Source organism: Daphnia magna, linkage group LG6 (genome assembly GCF_020631705.1).
Source record: "Daphnia magna isolate NIES linkage group LG6, ASM2063170v1.1, whole genome shotgun sequence".
NCBI lineage: Eukaryota > Metazoa > Arthropoda > Branchiopoda > Diplostraca > Daphniidae > Daphnia > Daphnia magna.
In genome coordinates, this window is record NC_059187.1 from 879,031 (window position 1) to 897,348 (window position 18,318).

The following is an 18,318-nucleotide window of genomic DNA, read 5'->3' on the forward strand; positions in this document are numbered from 1 at the left end:
GGCAGGGTGCGTTCACAAACCAAAAGACGACGGAGAACTAGTTAGCTAGTTAACCGTTGTTAACTCAGTTAACGTAGATATGACGTCTGCGCATTGAAGTTTTTCAGCTGCATCAGAAGGAAAGAATATTAATGTCCGTGTGTAAGTGAGGGAACTACTTTGGATGACAATCGTTGAAGGAAACGATAACATTAACGAAAATGAGGAAACGTCCAGGAATCGGTGCCATTCATAAACAAAGAGTAGAGCAGGAACGATTTCGTGGTAAAGCTACAGAATTGCAAGACAATGTCTTTGAACAGATGACAAATCAAATGGAGAAATTCCGAACAAACTTGGAAACTTTTGCAAGTAAACATAGAAATGAAATCAAGAAAAATCCGGCCTTTAGGAAACAATTCCAGGAAATGTGTTCATCAATCGGGGTAGATCCACTAGCTTCAAGCAAAGGTTTTTGGTCTGAATTGCTAGGTGTTGGAGATTTTTATTATGAAATTGCAGTTCAAGTCATTGAAGTTTGCATGGCCACGTCACAGAGAAATGGAGGTTTAATTACTTTAGGTGAACTTAGACATAAATTAATCAAAGCAAGGGGAAAAGCCCAGCATCACCAAAATATTTCCAAGTAAATTACCTTTTTAAGCATTGTTGAAGTGTTCTAATTATACATTCTATTTTTATTTTCACAGTGATGATATAATAAGAGCAATAAAAAAACTTAAAGTGCTGGGATCAGGATTTTCTATTATTTCTCTGAAAGATACCCAGGATTCTTCAGATGTCCTCATTCGTTCTATACCAGGGGAATTGAATGCCGATCACACTGAAGTCCTAATAATTGCAGAGGCTCAGGCATTCACTTCTATTGAAACCATGAAGTAAGTTTGGCATGTTAAGTAACTAATAATGTAGCCACATTTTTCTTCAATTGATTTCTTATATTTGTTTGTGTAGGCCATAACATTTATTACCAAGATTACAAGTTAATGTTTCTATTGATACTTAATAGGTGTAAGCTAAAGTGGGACGATGTTCGCTGCCAGCAGATCATTAATGAACTTATACGTGACGGTGTGGCATGGGTTGATGAGCAATCCACCGCAAAAACGTATTGGTTTCCTTCGTTTTTCAAGCCTCTCATCAATGAAGGTTGAGTGTATTTTTCTGTAACATTTCAATTAAAAAGTTTACCTATTAAAATTTTTTGTACATAAAGTAATACATATTCAGCTTAAAGACCTTTCCAATGCAATTTTTCTTTTATGTTTACACAAACTTTTCGTTAATCTTAGTGAAGTCGTACATCCGCTAGATCGTTCAAATCCAAAAGTGGTAATTGCAGGGATGTATCTTACCACACTTCCTGCCATTCAATCACACTCGTTGATCCTCTAGCTTGACTAAACGCTGGATCATTAGCAGACAGATTTGGGTTAAGAGTTAACTTGGCTTAATGTAAATTCAATAGCTTGGGGTATTACATGGGCGTTTTCTTATTGTTGGTTCCATCGTTCCGTGCTCCTTTAAAACGTTCGACTAGCCATGAGTTTCCACCCATGTTCCTGCTTCAATCCAGAGAACAGAAACAACTTGCTATTGCCAAATCATAAAAACTAATGCATCATGAGGCCTAAACAAGAAACTACACCATTTACTATGTATTGGCCTGCACATTGGTATGTTTTTTTGTTTTTTAACACAACACCAAAAAAAAAAAATAATAATAATAATTATTATTATTATAGATGAAAACACAGGATGATGAAAAGATAGGAAGCGCGATGACAAAAAATCATTTTTTAAATCTTCCTATTCATTGAAAAAAAAAAAAAAAAGGAAAAGGGAAAAAGACACAACAGTCTGATGAACGAAGAGTAGCGGGAGGGAGATTGAATCCTGCCGACAGGGAATAAGAGTACAACTTTTGCAGACGACCAATCTTTAGCAATGGAGAAAATAGGTTTAAGTGACTGCTGGCGCTTGTGAACGTGTCCTTTAGTGTGCTTTCGTGGAATGTCGTGCACAGAAGCTGTGAAAAGAGGAAGCGAAGGAACACATAGTAATAGTTTCTAGTATTTACTTGTTTTTTTTTTTCTTTTTCATGAAGACGGCAAATAATTATCGCAAGTTTTTTACCATCTCATTTCTCTTTTTTTTTTTCTTTCAATTTGAGTAAGGAAGTTAATGTGTTTTCTTCTTTTTTTTATACAAAAAAAAATAAAAAAAAAACTGAAGCGTCTCTCTCTCTGATCTATGTGAAAGCGGGTGATACACCAAAATCGAAATTACTTTTCCTCGTTCGTTTCCTTGTTCTTGTCTGTCTTGTTCGTTCAATCGGAATAGTTATGTATAAAAATGGGAAATGAAGATAATAGTGATGGAGAGCTGAAAGAACGAATCCGAACTGAAAGATACCTTTACATACAAAATAACTTTATAATAATAAAAAAAAAAAGGGAAAAATAAGGGAAAAAATAATAATAAAGATTTGCCATATCGAAAAGAGAGCAGGGGTTGAAAAAAAGGCACAACATCTGACCTTAAACGAAACGGGAGAATGGACGATAACTTGTACCTACAGTACAAAAAGGGAGAAATGTGTATGCGTGTTATCTGCCTGTGACCCGAACGGAAACATGAAGAGTTGAGATGGAGAGACGGAGAAACAAGAAAAAGAATAGAGGCAAAAGAAGAAAAAAAAAAAAATTAATAAAATCATTTAAATCAATTATCATTATTATTAGCGGCCGAGTCCTCTCGACTGGTTTCCCGTGGAAGAGGAAAAAAGAATTTTGCCGTCGCGAGAGGGCAAAGCAGCCGTGAATTGTCCCACCGTTTCGGCCATCGAAACGCAAGCGGGCGGTTGTGTATGTAACTGGGAGACGAGCGGTCCTACTCTTAATTATTTGAAATGTTCACACGGTAGATGCCTCAGACCCACGAATCGCCAGCTCCCTGCCCGTGAGGATCCATATTGAGGCGTGACAGTGAGGGCGCCTCGTCGTACGTTCCGGTTAATCCCATATCCTGACTGGAACCGCCTTCATACTGTCGACTTCTTTTTTTGTCTCGATTCACTTGGGCGTATACCGGCTCACCGGGTTTCTATTTTCCAAAAAAAAAAAAAAAAAAACAGAAAGGGTTAGAGAATTAGAAAAAAACAAAACAACAAAAACGCTTCAATATTTTATGACAAAAAGAATTTACAGTTCCAGGTGGGAATATTCGCACGCCCCCTGTGGGTGGGGCGTGAGTTGATCCTTCTGCGTATTGCATGTCCGCCAACGGAACGTCATCCGCCTTAAGAAAATAACAACACAATTAAAAGGGGATAAATCATAACGAAATGAATTTGTGTGAAGTAGAACAACGAAAATGAAGTGGGGGACTGCAGCAAAAAAAAACAAATCTCAGTTTACCCGATAACTCTGCTGCCTATTAGCTTGGCCATTATTGTTGGGATTGGCGAAACCAGAAGCATTGTTGGAACGTTGAAGCGATAGGGTCTTGTCCTCATAACGTGTGCCGCCCTGGCTGGACATGGGCCTGTTCAACGTTGAGTTTGCAGCCGAATGACTAGGAGACGAGGCACCGCCTCCGCCCGACATCCCTCCTCCTCCCGCTCCACCACCACTGCTTCCACTGCCGGACACCGTACTGCTCCGGCTCACAAAATCCGACTCCTATGGTTCCACATACAAGGGGAATGATTTAAAATGCCCAATTTCGGGATGCAGCAGACGAGAAACCGAACCTTCCAGCCGGATTTTTTGTAAGCATCACGAAGCTCCTGGTGCGTCCACAACGCGGCCAGTACTTGAGACGCGAACTTGACAACTCGCGAAGAGTAGCGCTGCTTTTGCCGTGTAATGGAGACCAACCGGTCCACGCCGCTTTCATCCAGCAAGGAACGAGCGAATTCAGCATTCTTCTTAATGACTTCGTTGAGGGTGGCCAGAACGGCGGCGATCGTCTCATCCGATGCTCCACCCAAATCGTGCTGTTGCTGTTGAATACCCTGCTGGTTTTTCGGGTTGGCGGGTGGAGGCGTCGAAGACGGTAGCTTCTGCACTAAATCTCGCATTGCGTATTTGCCTTCAAGTATTTTTAGTCACCAAAAACAAAAACAAAAAGAAGAAAACTGTTTAGTGTGTGTGGCTTAATTTAGAAAAAAAAAATGCAACTCTCAGTCAGATACCGATAAGCTCCTTGTTGCGTTGATCGAGGGCCAAGTTGCGCAAAGCTGTGGCCACGGCGCAGACTACGCGATCGACTTCCATCCGCAGCAGCTCCACCAGAACGGGCAATCCTTTCTCTTTGCGGACGGCGGCTCGAATGTCGATCGATGGTTGCCAATAACAAGCTGCCAGATTTTGAATGGCACCGGCCGCTGCCTCTAGCGTCTCCGGATTAGAGCAGTTGGAAAGCAACGCCAAGTAGGGCTGAACGATGTCCGGCTGCCAGAGAAGTTCCATGCCTTTCGGTGGATCGGATCGTTGGGGTAGATTTCCGCTCGATCCACTGTTAGCTGCCGCATTGGCGCCACTGTTTGTCGACGGCGATGAAGGTGAAGGCAGTAAAGTCCCACTCGCTCCGCTACCATCTTTCTTCTTCCGGCTGGCTCCGAAGCAGCCTTGGTTCTCACCTGTCGCAAGATATTATTAAAGAAACAAACAATAATAATGAACGACGTTCCGTTCCACGTGACATTGCGAAAGAAAAACAACGAACAGGAAGAAGGAGGAGGAATTTACCAGAGTGTTGAGCTGTGGCTCTGGTTTGCCCCCCACCGCCTCCCGCCCCAGCGCCCGTATTGGGTGGCTGCTTGTCGTAGTTTGGATTAACCACCTCCTCACATCGATAGGAAAGGTTACGCAGAACGCAAATGACATTCTCCACACTCTTGTTGTCCATGTGGTTCTGGTCGATGGCGCCTCGTACGAGGTACAATAGAGCCTCAACTACCCCATCTTTTAGCCGGAGTGCCTGACGGGCTTCGATTCCAGCAGAGCTGACATTCCTGCGAATCGATGAGAAAAAACGAGTTCGTTGAAACGCCGCGAGCAATTTAGCCAACTCCGAATCAAGAATTTAATTCTGTACCTTAGGATGCCGGAGCCGTTCCGCAACAGAGGCGTCCAGTGGGTGGGACCCGGCTTTTTGCGGTCCCATCCCGAATGCGGAATGATTACTTGAGCCACCAGAACAGATAGCGCCTCGTCCAGAATGATTCGCTTCAGCTCCTGTTACGTTCATATTGCGGGATTTAGGACATTTCGAGCGGATTAAAGTAACTGGACTCTAGCGCCTTCACGATGGCAAATGATGACTTAATACCTCGCACGAAGAAAGATTCCACAAAACTCCCGTGACGAGTTCTTGCACGTCGGAATCGGGTCTCCTTGTGAGCAGCCGGACCAAGGCTGGTATACCGCCAGCTTTATGCAACGCCCTCTTATTTTCGTCATTTTGCCGTCCGTAAGAAAGATTTCTGTATAAATATATTTATACAAATATTTAAAAATCGAAAACGAAATGGGGAAAATATGCGCGTTGTTAGTACGCGCGTGATGACAAGGCATCTGAGTTATGTAATGATTCGAGTTACCTGAGCGCCCCGCAAGCGTTACGGTGGACGTCGGGTTGTTCGGACGAGATGAGTCCAACAAGTAGAGGAATTCCACCCAAGAGTCTCGTTTGTTGTTTGACGGGGTCACTATTGTAGCAAAGATGCTGTAGATAAGCAGCTGCGTTCGCTTTCACCACGGCGTTGGGGTTGTTAAGGAAAGCTATCACTTCATGCAGATCTGGATCGCGCCATCTCACTCCTGTGCAACAATTTGGCATTAATGAAAACAAATCGAAGCTAAGAACAACGGGAAACAATATCCTCGCGACTTCCCAGCAACTTCAAATCCGTCTTGGAAACTACGCTTATTCAAAGCTTACAACATATTTCCGATAGCAAACAAACAAATGGGAAAATAAACAAAACAAGCAAAAAACGACAATAGAAGGAAAATACGAAAACAAAAATAATAAAAAAAAAGAGTTCAACCGACCACTTTTATCGAGCCCGATATTGAGACTGGCCATAGCTTCGGCCGGCACGGGCGGTGGTGGACGGGGTTGATAGGTGTTCTCAACGCCACCCGTTCGGGATGGTGGAGGAGGAGCCAGCCTCCTAGTAGGACTATGACCAGTCGAATTCATGCCAAAATCTTGTTGTGCTTGATACTGCATTTGTTGATCGTCCTGATCGTCTTGATGTAAACGGTAAGTGGATCCCATGCCGGGGCCGGCTGTCGAGCCCGGATCCAAACCATTGACATTGGCATAAGCTGCACGGCCGTAAGGCGAATGAGCTGCTACAGTCACAAAGCATGCAAGCCAAATGCAGCAGCAGCAACATCAAAAACAAACAAACAAAAAATATGAATGCAAGCAAACAAAGTGGTAACATGCCATCAACGAAGGTAAACGCGTTCTAAATATGGCAACGCTGGACTTGAAACGTCAAGAATTACGCAGCCGGATGAAACACAAGTCTCCAATGACGAATTTCCCATATTCTTTTAATGACCACTTGATAAGCACGCCACACTTAAAAGGCCAACAAGCTGAACGAACGCCCATCTCGAACGCCAACGGTCAGAAATTCTCTGCCGGACGGGGGGAAAAAAAAAAGATACACGAGGTGACAATGACTTTTTTCTTTTACAGTTTTTGGTCGTTTCGTTTGCATGTCGGTTACTATGTCATCACACGTACATGTGAAACAAGTAGAGAGGGAAAAAGAAATGAAAAGAACGAGAGACCTGTGGGACGTGTTGTCGCGTCCTACCGCATTTGGCCAACCGAGACCAATAACAAACACATGCTCTCGCCTTTTTCCTTTTTTTTTTTTTAAATAAAACTGGGAAAGGAAAGGCAACAAAAAACAAAACAAAAAACTAGCGGGTATAAATTGGAGAATTATTATTACCGTAACGATCTGGCGGAACAGCGTTGTCCATTTCGGCATATCCTGACGGTGGATAAGGTAGGCCTTGCCTCGAATAATCTACACACAATCCAAATCGAGAATTATTCCACAGATGAAACCAAAACTAAAATCCTGATAACTGAAACGAAAGCGAAAAAAAAAAAAAGAAGAAGAAAAGTTCGCACAAAGTGGATGGCACGGCGGAAGGTAGTGTTGATATCCATCGTCCCCCCATCCCAATTCGATGTAAACATGCGATTTAAACATGGCCGAATAGCTCAAAATCAAACAGATCCGGCCATACACCGGCACCGTACTGAGTTGGTGGTGTCGTCGTCGTCGTCGTTTCCTCTCCTTTCTCCCTCTCTCTCCCTCTTTCTCTCTCACATTCTCTCTCTTGGCCGCTTTACACACTAGTTGAATTTACGGATGGTGGGGAAATGAGAGAAAAGACGGGACCGATACTAAGCTTCGGGTTGCGGATGCTTTTAAAAATAGCGTGTCCGCAACAGCAGCCAGCCATACCGGGGGCTGCTATTCACAAACCCACGCAGCAGGCCCGCCTTTACATCCATGCCCTCCTGTCTGTCCCTCGATCTCTAGTCGCCCAACATTTTCACTACGATATCGGGATAAATTACATCTTTTCCCTCTTCTTTTCTTTTATTTTTTTTTCAATTTTCCGTGTCCATTGCACACCCATCCGCACCCTAGAAAAACACACTATGTAGCCCACGTTCTCGATGTACGGTTGTTTAATATCTTGTACATCCAACGTCAGGCTCTCCGTTGTAGAAAATCAGTGATGGACGACGCAATCACCTCCCTTTAGAAACAAGGCACATGCCAAAGATTGACCCAAACGAACTGGGCAACCCTCCAACACGGGCCGCTGCGCTCTGTTGCCAAAAGAATGGGCAAAAGGTCTCAAGTCCATACCAAGGTGGGCTACTAAAAGCATTGAGGCCTCGAGGCGGGCGCCGGAAATTGAGATGGAGAAACGGTAGGCGCAATAACTCACCGCGCGAATGATGTGGCAATGGTGATTCAGATTGTTCACTGGGCGACGGTGGCGTGGGCGGCCGGTCGCCATAAATAGGTACTCCGCCGGAGAGCGTTCCGGCATTGCCTGGATCCATGTCGGGATAGTCGCGATAAAGCCCAGGCGGCTGGGCCGTTTGGTAAGCGTAGTCGGGTGGTGGTCCGACCACTACGCTGCCGCCACCGCGAGGTCCGGCCAAGTGCGGATACGGTTCGTAATCGGCGTAGTTAGCCGTCCTCCCATATCCGGCCGGACTGTGTGTGCGGTAATCGGCTCCTTCGGCGATGTGTTCGTAGTTGGCGAAGCGCTGCGGTTGCCCAGCAACTGGAATGCCAGTCACACCAATGGATGAGGACGACGATCCGTTGCGGCCGTAGGTGCCCGTCGAGTGTGGCTGGCCCGTATATTCGCCGTAAGGATTGTATGGATCGACCAGAACTGGTTGGCCGTCTGGCCCAATGTGCTGCACTTCGCGGACGAGCTGCGTCACTGTCGTTACCTAGGAACAAAGGAAAATTTGGTTAGAAGTTATCAAGCGCGGCCCGTATCGTTATCCTTATCGCACAAAAACACAAGATTTGTAGCGCACGTAGGAACAAGGGTTGCTGTCGGCTGGGGTAATCTGCAAAGATAATCAAGGAACAAACTAGGGGATTTACAGATTTATCTAGCAACGTCGCATGTCATTTGGACGGACGTGGACCGATGACACAATGACCTGACACATCTGACATTGAAGTCTTTTCGAAACGCTCTCGGCGGTGCCTGAAACGTTCTGGTGGTTTTGCCTTATTGTTTGCATGATTCAATTCCATAGCGCGGCTGTTAAATGCCGTCGTAAAATGTCCGCCAACCACTCCTTATTCATCATGTTTTGTTTGTTTGACGGCGGCACCGAAAGCCGCGCGTGTTCCAATGTTTTGTCGACTCGCACCCCAAATAATAAGCTCTAATTGCAACGAACTAAACACTACTATGATACATCTCGTTATCTCGTTCGTATCTGCTAGAAAGTTCATCACTATTTACACAATTTATCCACCCACAAAAAGTATAGTAAAGTGTTATCCACTCGTTCTTTCGAAACAGTTTCGTACTTTGTTGGCCCCCCTTACGAAAGAAAACAAAATGGCAGTCACAGCATCAAGAGATCTGTCATTTCGAATGGATAAATACGTACTTGTTGGGTGGTGAGCTGCTGTTTAGTGCGTGAGACTAAAGTTGCGTTCGCCGGAATGCCCGGAGACGACGACGGAGCATCCACGTGACCGGCCGGTCCGCCATTACTGCTGGAATACGTCGTGTGTCCGTACGTTCCCGTCGGATCGGTTCCCAATCTGTTTCCAATAAACATTGATTTTTAATTAAAATCGATAGCAACATCAAACAAAAAAACTTCGTCAGCCGGAGAAAAGATCGGTTCGATTATCGATTCAGATAACAAGGAACTTGCATTTCGGGCGGCCGGTTCGAGGTCCAAATAGGCCCGTCGCCTGCATCCGCTGTTTGCTTCCGTGACTATTAATCAATTTCTCGCTTCTTTCAAATAATTTATGACGATAACACATCCGTGCATTTTACGAAGAAACCTGATTCAACTTTGGATGAGTATAATCTATGATGTTTTGAAGAACTCGAGCTCGACCAATCGGCCCCCAGAAATCGGATCCCGACTTCATTTCAAGCCCCTGATTCTTAAGTAAACTTAAGATTAGGCTACACAGAACAACAAGGAGGGAGACCATACTTTCAACTAAGTGAAGCGTAACAATTTTTGAATAACAACATGGGAAATTCCGTACGATAAAAATTCTACAATCATTCAATCCACACAAGACCCAGAGAATTTTGCATTGGCGACAGGGGCATTAAATCTAATAATAAAAATCTGCAGCATCAAACGGAACTCGAGTGAAAGAACAAACTGGGCCGTTTAAAAATGGTAAAATGACGGCGGAAAAATAACGCTGAAACCACTGGCTGCCATGGCAACCTTTGAACTCACGTGTATTGAGGCATGACGTTGGCGTTTCCTTGGTTACTGTCGGCTGGATAGTATACTCGTCTGCATGGAAAAACAAAAAAAAGAAAATCGAAAACAAAATGGTAAATATATTGAAGGATCAGAATGTTGCGTAGACATTTAACACAAACAGTCGTCGTGATTCAGCTCTCTTTTCAACATCATCTTGCGCACAGTTCAAATGCTCACATAGTTCAGCATTTTTGCTGGCTAAGCGCATGTTTCTCTCCGTAACATAGGACGCTCATAAGCCAGTCGCAGTAGTGGCAGTAAGGGTTTTCAATGACTCGTGTGTTATTCGATCAGAATACCAGTAGGAAATCCGATCACACTTTTTCCACTGGTAAGCATTTATTTTTGGAATTAAAATTTTTTTTTATTTATTATTATTATTATTTTTTTTCTGTTCAGTTTATCAGAACTGATAGGAGGAGGAAATCGGGACCAAGAAACCCAAACAAGAAAGGCCGAATGAATAAGCACAAGGTCTACCATGCAAACGGTGAAGGGTAAAGGAATAGTATATACCGTGTAAAGGTTTCCGTCTTGCAATGGGTGCGCTCTTCGTGGCTGGTCTCCACTTGCCGATCAACAAAACTATACAAGTGCGGTGCAGCAAACCCAAAGTGATTTTTTTTTTTGGTTAATGCACCGATACAGATCGGCAGAGCGCGCACACACATAGAAACACACCGGCAGTTGCGTCCAAGCAGGGGTAAAGCAGAAGCCCATTAAAGGTTTTTGTTTTTTTACGTGTACAGCCGTTTATGGTAGATTGCGAGAGATGGAGAAAACGATTGAAAAAAAAAAAATAAAAAAAAAAATAAAAAAAATAAATGCAGTTAGTAGGGTTTGGGAAAAACAAATCCAGAAGACAAACAAGATCATCAGTAGCAACGATACATCAATCTTGTTGCTCCGGTTAAAAAATTTAAACGTACAGGAAGGATTCGCTAGTCGAGGATGGCTGCGTCGAAGTCATAACGTCCAATCGTTTAGGGGGTTATAAAGTTGTCACTTTTTTTTGTTTTGTTTTACCAACCCGTAGTAGTCATAAAGTCTGCCACAAGAGCTAACATTAAACCTAAGGTAAAAGGTTTCTTTTTTAGTTGGAAGCAAACAACGCATGCAATACGAAATAAATACATTAGTTCCGGGCGATCTAATGGACGTTAGACGGGCAAGTGGATTTATTGGGGACGCGAGACTAGATGGACGGAGAGGTCAAATTTGCTTCCACATATGGACGAGAATAGGGGCACAGTCACGCTAGTGTCGCATTCGAGGGTGTAACGCCCTCAACGAGACATTCGAAACCTTTGGGGGCCCTCATCGAGGGGCTGGTGGTACCTTCGATAACAACGGATCATCGGTAGCGGGAGACAGGCGCACGAGGAACAGCGCGACAGATTGTCTACGTACAGGAAGCGACAACACACGTCCTCTAGTTCAACTATAACAAACTCGGGTCAGCTATTCACGACGCATTCAACGGACGTTTCCATACACTGTCGATTTGATCGCCTGATTATTCCGCTCAAGTGGGAATGATAAGAGAAAAGAAAAGCGCGATAAAACGGAATATTTCTTTGGGGGTTTTTGTTGTTGCGCTCATCGGGTCTAAAGAAAGAGCAACAACAAGAGAAGAGTGGGGAGGCCCTGACGCACTAAAGGGACCGACTCCTTCGCTGACTCATTCCCCCTCCCCCCTCTGTTTGTTGGACCGATTCCTTCGATCCGTTCTGTCCACATAACGAAAAGAAAGGGGAGGCCTCAGTAAGTTCCGTCCAGCTGTGCGGCTGGAGAGCGATAGAACGAGATGGTGCGAAAGGGAGAGAGAAGAAAAAAGATCCATACGGTACGGCTCTATCTCGTTGCGAATAATGAGATGAAGGGTCAAAAAAAAGAAAGAAAAAGAAAAACGGTATATACATCCATCTTTGTATCGATCAACTTCTCGAGCGTAGAGCAATAGGGTGGTCACGCGGGAGCCAAATACGCGGTGGGTAATGAGTCAACTGCGAACCATTCGGCAATTTTACAACCCCCTTACAAACCCATTCCTTCTACTCTATTCGCTTTTTAATGTATTTGTAGTTGAGTGTAGGGCAGCAGAAAGAGGTGATTTTGTCACGTTCGGAACGTAAAAGTACCACAGTGTTACAGCTGAGTTGTTAAAAGGGAATCCAAACACAGAGCTCGTGTGAGAAAAGAAGGGGTCGTGCAACACCTGGTCCATGAATGAGGCCGACCATTTCACTCGAATGTCGTCGAGAATCAGATTGCCTGCAACCGATGCCATATGGTGCCAATAAAGAAGGATGAACTATCAGACAAAATAGTCCTTTGCAAATGGCAAAGTAATCCACAAGAGACTCGATGGCGAATACAGACGACTAGGAACGAAATGAGCATTCTAAATGACTGCGCGAAGACTTTTCTCTCGACGCAGACCTTGTGCATAGTGTGTATGCTTTTTCACCATCACGGGAGAGAGAGAAAATGGAAAGGTCCGATCTGGGTGCATTTGGCAATGTTTAAATGTAAGCCAATCAACCTCACAAGCATGTACGTGTGTACGGATCTGGCATGCCAACTGTCTTCCTGCAGACACCTTTATTAACACACATGCCAGTTTATATGTACTTCCATGATACACAGGAATAGGGAAGAACGGGGAAGGCAACGTTCTATAATGTTTTATTGATCTGTTTCCGAGCATTCGTCCCTCACCTATTTTTCGGCCTCCCCCTCTACTCCTCACATCCATCACCTTCTACATAGTAAACTTGATCTGCAAGAAATCTATACGAAGAAATAGATGGGAACTAAATGAATTTTTTTGTTTCAGTTTCGCTGCAAAACACTGTTCAAAACACATTCAATCTAGCCTGCCCATTTGCAATAATAAACTGAATTTTTTTCTTCAAACAGCTGAACAAGAAAGGAAACCAAAGATTTGAAATGAAAAAATTAATTGCTTAAAAGGCAACCGTTGACATTGGTCAGAAGAAAACCACGAAACTATTACAGGAATACTGTCTACGGAATATGTGGTTAGTAAGTCACCAATTGAGGGATTATTGAAAATGCAGTTGTTGTACACGCAAGTTAAAAGATGATGGCTTACTTGGGTCCCTAGTATTGGCATTAGATCTGGATTTGATCCCCCATTCCAGCCAAGGAGGCTGTTGTTGCTTTTGCTCGGGGAGTCTTGCAATTATCCGTGTTTACCATCCAGAAATGGAAGGAATATGAGTATGAGATGGCAGGAATAAACCGACACTGTCGATCACCACTTGTTACACTCAGATGTTTGAAATACCGGTGAAACCTGCAAAATAATAATAGGTAACACAGCCGTGACCTCGCCCAGGTTGTGTGGATACTGTAACTTGGTCTGTACACACGGTGACACGGCGGGAAACATACGAGGTTTTCACAATAACTCCGCAGTCTAATGGTCCAGAGAATGCTTATAACTAATTGTCAGATATCTCAGTTAATTGTGAACAAACGAAGTTGCAGTGTCTGGTGAAACACACGTCAAAATATCAAGAAGCACAAAACCAACCCAGTGTTCATCAACTCGTTTGCTCTGGTAAAGCGCTCCTAGTCCTTCCATCGCTTGACAGCCTTGTGACGCCTTTTCCAACGGCGTTGCCACTTTTCCAAGAAACATGAATTTATTCTAGCCGTCTCGTCGACAAATACGACAAATCAAGATTCTTCAGGTTACAGGTTCTACAATCTACATCCTTTACTGTGCAATAAAACCGTATACTTTTTGACTTGTTAAGCCAACGAAAAAATTTGGAGATCATCAGCATTATCATTTCGGGGGGTAGGCTATGGGTTTGATTGCCAAAACTAGTACGTAGGATACCTCATACCTGACTACGTCAAATAAGAGGCTCTGGTAAATGCCACCTAGTAGTCAAGAAAAGAGTTAAATAGTGGAATGACAAGCGCTTCAGTAAAGCAGTCGATATTACTTAACCACGTTCAAAACAAAAACAATGAAGTAGAAAACATTGACCAACTATTCTTTCTGCAACTAACGTAAAACATAAATTACTTTGTTTTATATTTGGTCGAAATTATCTCTGAAACACGTAAGATCTCAAACGCTGGAAAACGTAAAATGCCGTTATTGCGTTATTAATTAAATATGGCTATTGACACAATAACTTAGCCATTTTGTAACGATAGGGTTATGAGACATACGCCATCTGACGCCTTTAAACAACGAATCAGCAATGCAGAGTCTTCAGCGATTACGTTCATTATTGTCAGATGCTTGGCAAATATTCACCGTGAATCTTTCTTTTGATAACAAAATGAATGTTCTTAACACACAAAGTGAAGGGGTGACCTGCCAAGTTCCCGCTACAGAAGTAGCAGCTTCATTGCAGCGAACTGTATTGAAGTAGCAGTTTTGTTTACAGGTTTGCTGGAGTGAAACAGTAATTTTATGCTTTATATTTTTAGGCTTAAAGGAAAGTACTTGTCTGAAGATGGGAAGTCTGTTTGTTATGCAGAGCTAAAAAAGGATGATTTGTTTCAAGAATTTCAGTCCCAAGCAGAACAACTTGTGCATGTATCATTAGCAGATCTGAATCCCATTCAAAGAAAAGCCTTCTTCATAAGTAGAATTAATTTTTTGTTGTTGAAAAAAACCAATAACTTCAGCAACACACTTTTTGTTTCCAAGATGTGTACAACACCTTAACTATACATGCACTTAGTAAGGTTGAGCCCCTCCCAAAATCCTTACTGGATATTAGCAATTTTTGGAAACATTCCGCATACAATATTAATGGGTTTGTGTTCAGTTTGGATGACATTGAGCATGGAGTATTACGCGGTAACACCTTCACTCTACAGGGATTTCAATAAATTATTTGATTAATAAGACCTATTATTTTATCTAGCAAACACTAGACACCCTGCTGCTCTTAGTAAACCTTTTAAAGAAGATGATCCTCGCCTTCAGTTCAGCATGAAAGAACTAGACCCAAGGATACATTTTGTTCTTAATTGTGGAGGCAAGGTAAAATGAAAGAAAGTTCTAATCCTGAAGTTTTTCTATTAGATTTTGACGAACATTTAATTTTTAGTCATGCCCTGCAATCGGTGTTTACAGTGAAGCTAATCTAGAGGCTGCGTTGAATAGCGCTGCAAAGAATTTCCTTTCAGAAACAGTGCAAATAGACGGAAACATTGTTCATCTTTCGAAGCTTCTCATGTGGTAAGTCTTTTTACTGGAACTAAAACCCGAATGAATTAATGTATTACGATTAATAACTAACATAATTGTAAACGAACTGTACGTCCTTCGTATTTAGGTATGGCATCGATTTCGGATCCAATAACGATGAAATCCTGAGGTTTCTTTACCTTTAATTTTTAACTTTGAAGAAATGCGTAACGTAAAGTTGAAATGCGTAATATCCTAATACTTATTTCCATGATTATAGGTGGGTAGCTCAATACTTGCCCGATATCCAAAAAACAAGCATCATCCAGCTGCTTGATTCGAAGCGCGTCAAGGTAGTATTCGATGAATATAACTGGCTTATCAACGCTAGCTGAAATCAGATTAATTATTTTGGTTGATTTATTATTTCGATTGCACTTCATATTTTTTTACCGGGCAATACAATCTCACACGATGAACTTACATACGTTTTGACGATTAGACTATCGTCGGTCCATTCTGGATAATATAAATGGTATTAAAGAATTATTAGATTACGAAAATTTATTTCGTCATGAGAGGTGGCATATCCGCGCTTTTTTGGAGAACATGAAAACTGTAGTACATTATTAGTTCTATCAACATTTTCATAAATAAGAGGATTCCAATAGTTTACAAGAACTGAAGATGTCAACTGAAAGAATGCACATTGTAAAGCAAATTCACTGGGTTAAAGTCTTGACAACCAAACTGAAATGGTAAAATGCATTGATGGAAAAAGGCAAAACAAACTGTACACTTCTATTATGCTATTTATCATCAAGGGGAAAAAGTAGTGCCAAACAGGAATAAATATTACCTAAGGGTTCCTTGGATGCAATATGTTTTGCACTGATTATTTGTCGTTTTAACAAAGGGAATCATTTTGTCTCAACAATTGAAATCCGCGTCTTAAAGAAAATTTATATGGTAACGATGCACTAGAAATTCACAACCTACCCTCAGAAGAGGCATGCTCAGTAAAATTTTTCTTGCTGAAAGACAAGTTCAACGGCTCGTAAAACATCAGGCACACAGAATGCAGGCTCTCTCAAACCCCCCTCAATAGGTAAAAAATCTCTCGGTGAATGATTGGAAAAAGTATCAGAAGAGGCATTGTAAACACCAGTCTGTTATAAAACAAGAAAGAAACATTTCGGGTTTCAGATACATAACTTGTGAAACGTCTGTAAGAAAGATTTACCTGGACTAGAATACTATGACACTCTTCGGCCGAAACGTTGACATCCTCTTTTTCCATTTCTAATTCACAAGTTTGGGCACCGCGACCGGTTATAGCGGCTGCAATACCGGCAACTGAGCGACCAGAACGCTGGCGCGTTAAATAGCGATGATACAAATTAGCACCAAAAATATCGGTATTCAAATTATCTCTATAAGAAAAACCAAAGAAATATATGAAGAATGGTAAAAATCTAAATGTTAAAACGAGTAAGTTAAAGATCTGGTCTTACCCTACAAAGTAAATTCTCTTTACGGAACTTTGCACTCCTAATGACCGTGCATGCAGTTGACACATATTGTCAGCGTGATGCATAGTCAGTTCACTGGGTTTGCCAATCAAAGCAGTATATATCATATCTCTTCCGGTAATCTTCTTGTACAGTTCTTCCAGACATACCAGAAATGCTCCATGACCAAATCTGGTTGATAAGGAAATTAGTGATGAGCAGTCAATCGGCTAATGATAAAGTCACAACTTCTATTGTGGTACGATACCTTGGCATCCAGGCCTCTGCCATCCACTGTAGGTCCATATTGCAAGCCTACAGATGTACATTAATGTAATAGTCAACGGAAGACATTTTTAAGAAAAAAGCGAGCACATACTAGTAGGGGAATATGGGGATATGGCAGTTTCGCGGGTGGGTTTAATAATTTCCCATTCGTCATTAGAACGTCAATGATTAGTTGCAACGCAGAATCCCATTCAGCTGGTTCCTGCATTAGAACAACAGCTTCGATATGCGGGAATTTCTCGTCGATTTTCCTTGACTGAATACAGAATTTCTAAATTTATAGTTCTGTCTAACAACTATATTTTTATTACCATATTTTCTCGTTTTTTCTGGTCAACAACATCAAGAACAGGAAAAGCTTTGCGAATATCTTCCACTGTGCAAACATTTGTGAAACCAAGATTCTTGGAGATCTCTCGGATTGGACCTTGTCCTGAAACTAAGACTCTCTTGTCATGAAACAGCTTGAACATTTTTAATGGGCTATGTGCCATAACTACTTGTTCCTGTGAGATCTATTAACAACAAAGATTGTTTTGCTTTTTTTTTAAAGTTACAAGTGACATCTGTACCTTAACTCCCAACAAATCGGTTAGTTTCTGTGCTTTCTGGCATCTTAGATTATTTCCCGCATTGGTAACAAATATCACAGGGACTCTAAACTTTCCATAAGAGTCTACTAATTTCTTGAAGGATTCTATGGCTGCTGGCAGTACCTCGGTCCCTCGAACAATGACACCATCTATATCAAACATGAACCCAAACTCTGGCGAGATGGGGTTCTTAATGATAAGAAAACACATCACCGTGACATGACAAGCGATTAAACTGGTATGAGACGGAAAAAACTACTAACGGTGGTACTGATTGCTCGATGTAGCAGATTTGATCCGATCGCTGGGCCAATGCATTTAGTAAAAACTTTGGAAATGATTCGTGGTTGAAAAAGAGATTTTGTTGGTAGTAAATAAAAGGCCATATTTTTTACTTGAAGATAAACAACGCGACTAGCAAGTTTCAAGGTAAGGACGAAAATAATAAGGAAAACTGTTCTAAAATTAAGCAGCGATCGACGTCACGGGACGGCCACAGATATTGTCACGACAACCGTCGTCTGCTGCGTATTTACAAATCTTGTTAAGAAATCCATGTTTTGCATGTATTGTAGTTACACCATGTGAGCCTTCCGAAGGGTCCTCCCACACGAAGACTTTTCCCTATGTTTTTTGAATTTACAGATGAAAATGCTTACGTTTTCCGCTAAGCTTT

The 18,318-nt window shown here is 42.2% G+C and overlaps 4 protein-coding genes and 1 long non-coding RNA gene across 11 annotated transcripts; 3 read left to right on the forward strand and 2 right to left on the reverse strand.

Moving 5' to 3' along the window:
• The first annotated feature begins 71 nt into the window (after positions 1-71).
• LOC116924840 (vacuolar-sorting protein SNF8) lies at positions 72-1,242 on the forward strand. The gene is made up of 3 exons (XM_032931418.2): positions 72-625; positions 690-878; positions 1,010-1,242. The coding sequence occupies exons 1-3, from the start codon at positions 201-203 to the stop codon at positions 1,152-1,154; spliced, it is 759 nt and encodes a 252-aa protein (XP_032787309.2). The 5' UTR covers positions 72-200; the 3' UTR covers positions 1,155-1,242.
• An 854-nt stretch (positions 1,243-2,096) lies between these two features.
• Positions 2,097-13,704, reverse strand: LOC116924835 (catenin delta-2). Of its 5 annotated transcripts, none has more exons than XM_045174721.1 (17): positions 13,181-13,704; positions 10,992-11,134; positions 10,579-10,647; positions 10,033-10,092; positions 9,208-9,364; positions 8,007-8,526; positions 6,986-7,063; positions 6,063-6,365; positions 5,609-5,828; positions 5,338-5,491; positions 5,104-5,243; positions 4,755-5,020; positions 4,199-4,645; positions 3,755-4,095; positions 3,420-3,683; positions 3,208-3,300; positions 2,097-3,105 (listed from the first exon to the last, which is right to left on the reverse strand). In XM_045174721.1, the coding sequence occupies exons 2-17, from the start codon at positions 11,030-11,032 to the stop codon at positions 2,932-2,934; spliced, it is 3,327 nt and encodes a 1,108-aa protein (XP_045030656.1). In that variant the 5' UTR covers positions 11,033-11,134; positions 13,181-13,704; the 3' UTR covers positions 2,097-2,931. The 5 variants fall into 5 exon arrangements, with proteins under 5 accessions (XP_045030656.1, XP_045030655.1, XP_045030657.1 ...); XM_045174720.1 differs by having other exon boundaries at positions 6,063-6,368; XM_045174722.1 differs by lacking the exon at positions 10,992-11,134 and having other exon boundaries at positions 6,063-6,368; positions 13,181-13,703.
• LOC123473654 lies at positions 9,362-10,888 on the forward strand. Its single transcript, XR_006647593.1, has 2 exons — positions 9,362-10,393; positions 10,462-10,888. It is a non-coding gene; the product is annotated as an uncharacterized LOC123473654 (long non-coding RNA).
• Positions 13,705-14,004: 300 nt separating the features above from the next.
• LOC116924839 lies at positions 14,005-15,733 on the forward strand. Of its 3 annotated transcripts, none has more exons than XM_032931417.2 (8): positions 14,005-14,165; positions 14,263-14,479; positions 14,542-14,699; positions 14,765-14,917; positions 14,985-15,103; positions 15,171-15,301; positions 15,399-15,440; positions 15,531-15,733. In XM_032931417.2, the coding sequence occupies exons 2-8, from the start codon at positions 14,310-14,312 to the stop codon at positions 15,643-15,645; spliced, it is 888 nt and encodes a 295-aa protein (XP_032787308.2). In that variant the 5' UTR covers positions 14,005-14,165; positions 14,263-14,309; the 3' UTR covers positions 15,646-15,733. The 3 variants fall into 3 exon arrangements, with proteins under 3 accessions (XP_032787308.2, XP_045030662.1, XP_045030663.1); XM_045174727.1 differs by having other exon boundaries at positions 14,033-14,189; XM_045174728.1 differs by having other exon boundaries at positions 14,037-14,165; positions 14,246-14,479.
• Positions 15,734-15,796: 63 nt separating this feature from the next.
• LOC116924838 (haloacid dehalogenase-like hydrolase domain-containing 5) lies at positions 15,797-18,042 on the reverse strand. The gene is made up of 8 exons (XM_032931415.2): positions 17,906-18,042; positions 17,622-17,831; positions 17,361-17,564; positions 17,141-17,305; positions 17,030-17,076; positions 16,765-16,953; positions 16,494-16,683; positions 15,797-16,419 (listed from the first exon to the last, which is right to left on the reverse strand). Exons 1-8 carry the CDS (start codon positions 18,026-18,028, stop codon positions 16,267-16,269), a joined length of 1,281 nt encoding a protein of 426 aa, XP_032787306.2. The 5' UTR covers positions 18,029-18,042; the 3' UTR covers positions 15,797-16,266.
• Between the last annotated feature and the right edge of the window lie 276 nt (positions 18,043-18,318).

Bases quoted from the DNA above. Each gene is read 5' to 3' on its own strand.
- LOC116924835 (XM_045174720.1), bottom strand. From the start codon at position 11,032: ATGACTTCGACGCAGCCATCCTCGACTAGCGAATCCTTCCT. The intron at 5,492-5,608 runs GTAACTCGAATC...ATATTTATACAG, and splicing joins AACGCTTGCGGGGCGCTCAG to AAATCTTTCTTACGGACGGC. The intron at 4,646-4,754 runs GTAAATTCCTCC...ATCTTGCGACAG, and splicing joins AGCCACAGCTCAACACTCTG to GTGAGAACCAAGGCTGCTTC.
- LOC116924839 (XM_032931417.2), top strand. From the start codon at position 14,310: ATGCAGAGTCTTCAGCGATTACGTTCATTATTGTCAGATGCTTGGCAA. The intron at 14,480-14,541 runs GTAGCAGTTTTG...TTATATTTTTAG, and splicing joins TTGCAGCGAACTGTATTGAA to GCTTAAAGGAAAGTACTTGT. The intron at 14,700-14,764 runs GTAGAATTAATT...TTTGTTTCCAAG, and splicing joins AAGAAAAGCCTTCTTCATAA to ATGTGTACAACACCTTAACT.
- LOC116924838 (XM_032931415.2), bottom strand. From the start codon at position 18,028: ATGGCCTTTTATTTACTACCAACAAAATCTCTTTTTCAACCACGAATC. The intron at 17,077-17,140 runs GTATGTGCTCGC...GTACATCTGTAG, and splicing joins ATCCCCATATTCCCCTACTA to GCTTGCAATATGGACCTACA. The intron at 16,684-16,764 runs GTAAGACCAGAT...TTTTTCTTATAG, and splicing joins AAGAGAATTTACTTTGTAGG to AGATAATTTGAATACCGATA.
- LOC116924840 (XM_032931418.2), top strand. From the start codon at position 201: ATGAGGAAACGTCCAGGAATCGGTGCCATTCATAAACAAAGAGTAGAG. The intron at 626-689 runs GTAAATTACCTT...TTATTTTCACAG, and splicing joins CATCACCAAAATATTTCCAA to TGATGATATAATAAGAGCAA. The intron at 879-1,009 runs GTAAGTTTGGCA...GATACTTAATAG, and splicing joins ACTTCTATTGAAACCATGAA to GTGTAAGCTAAAGTGGGACG.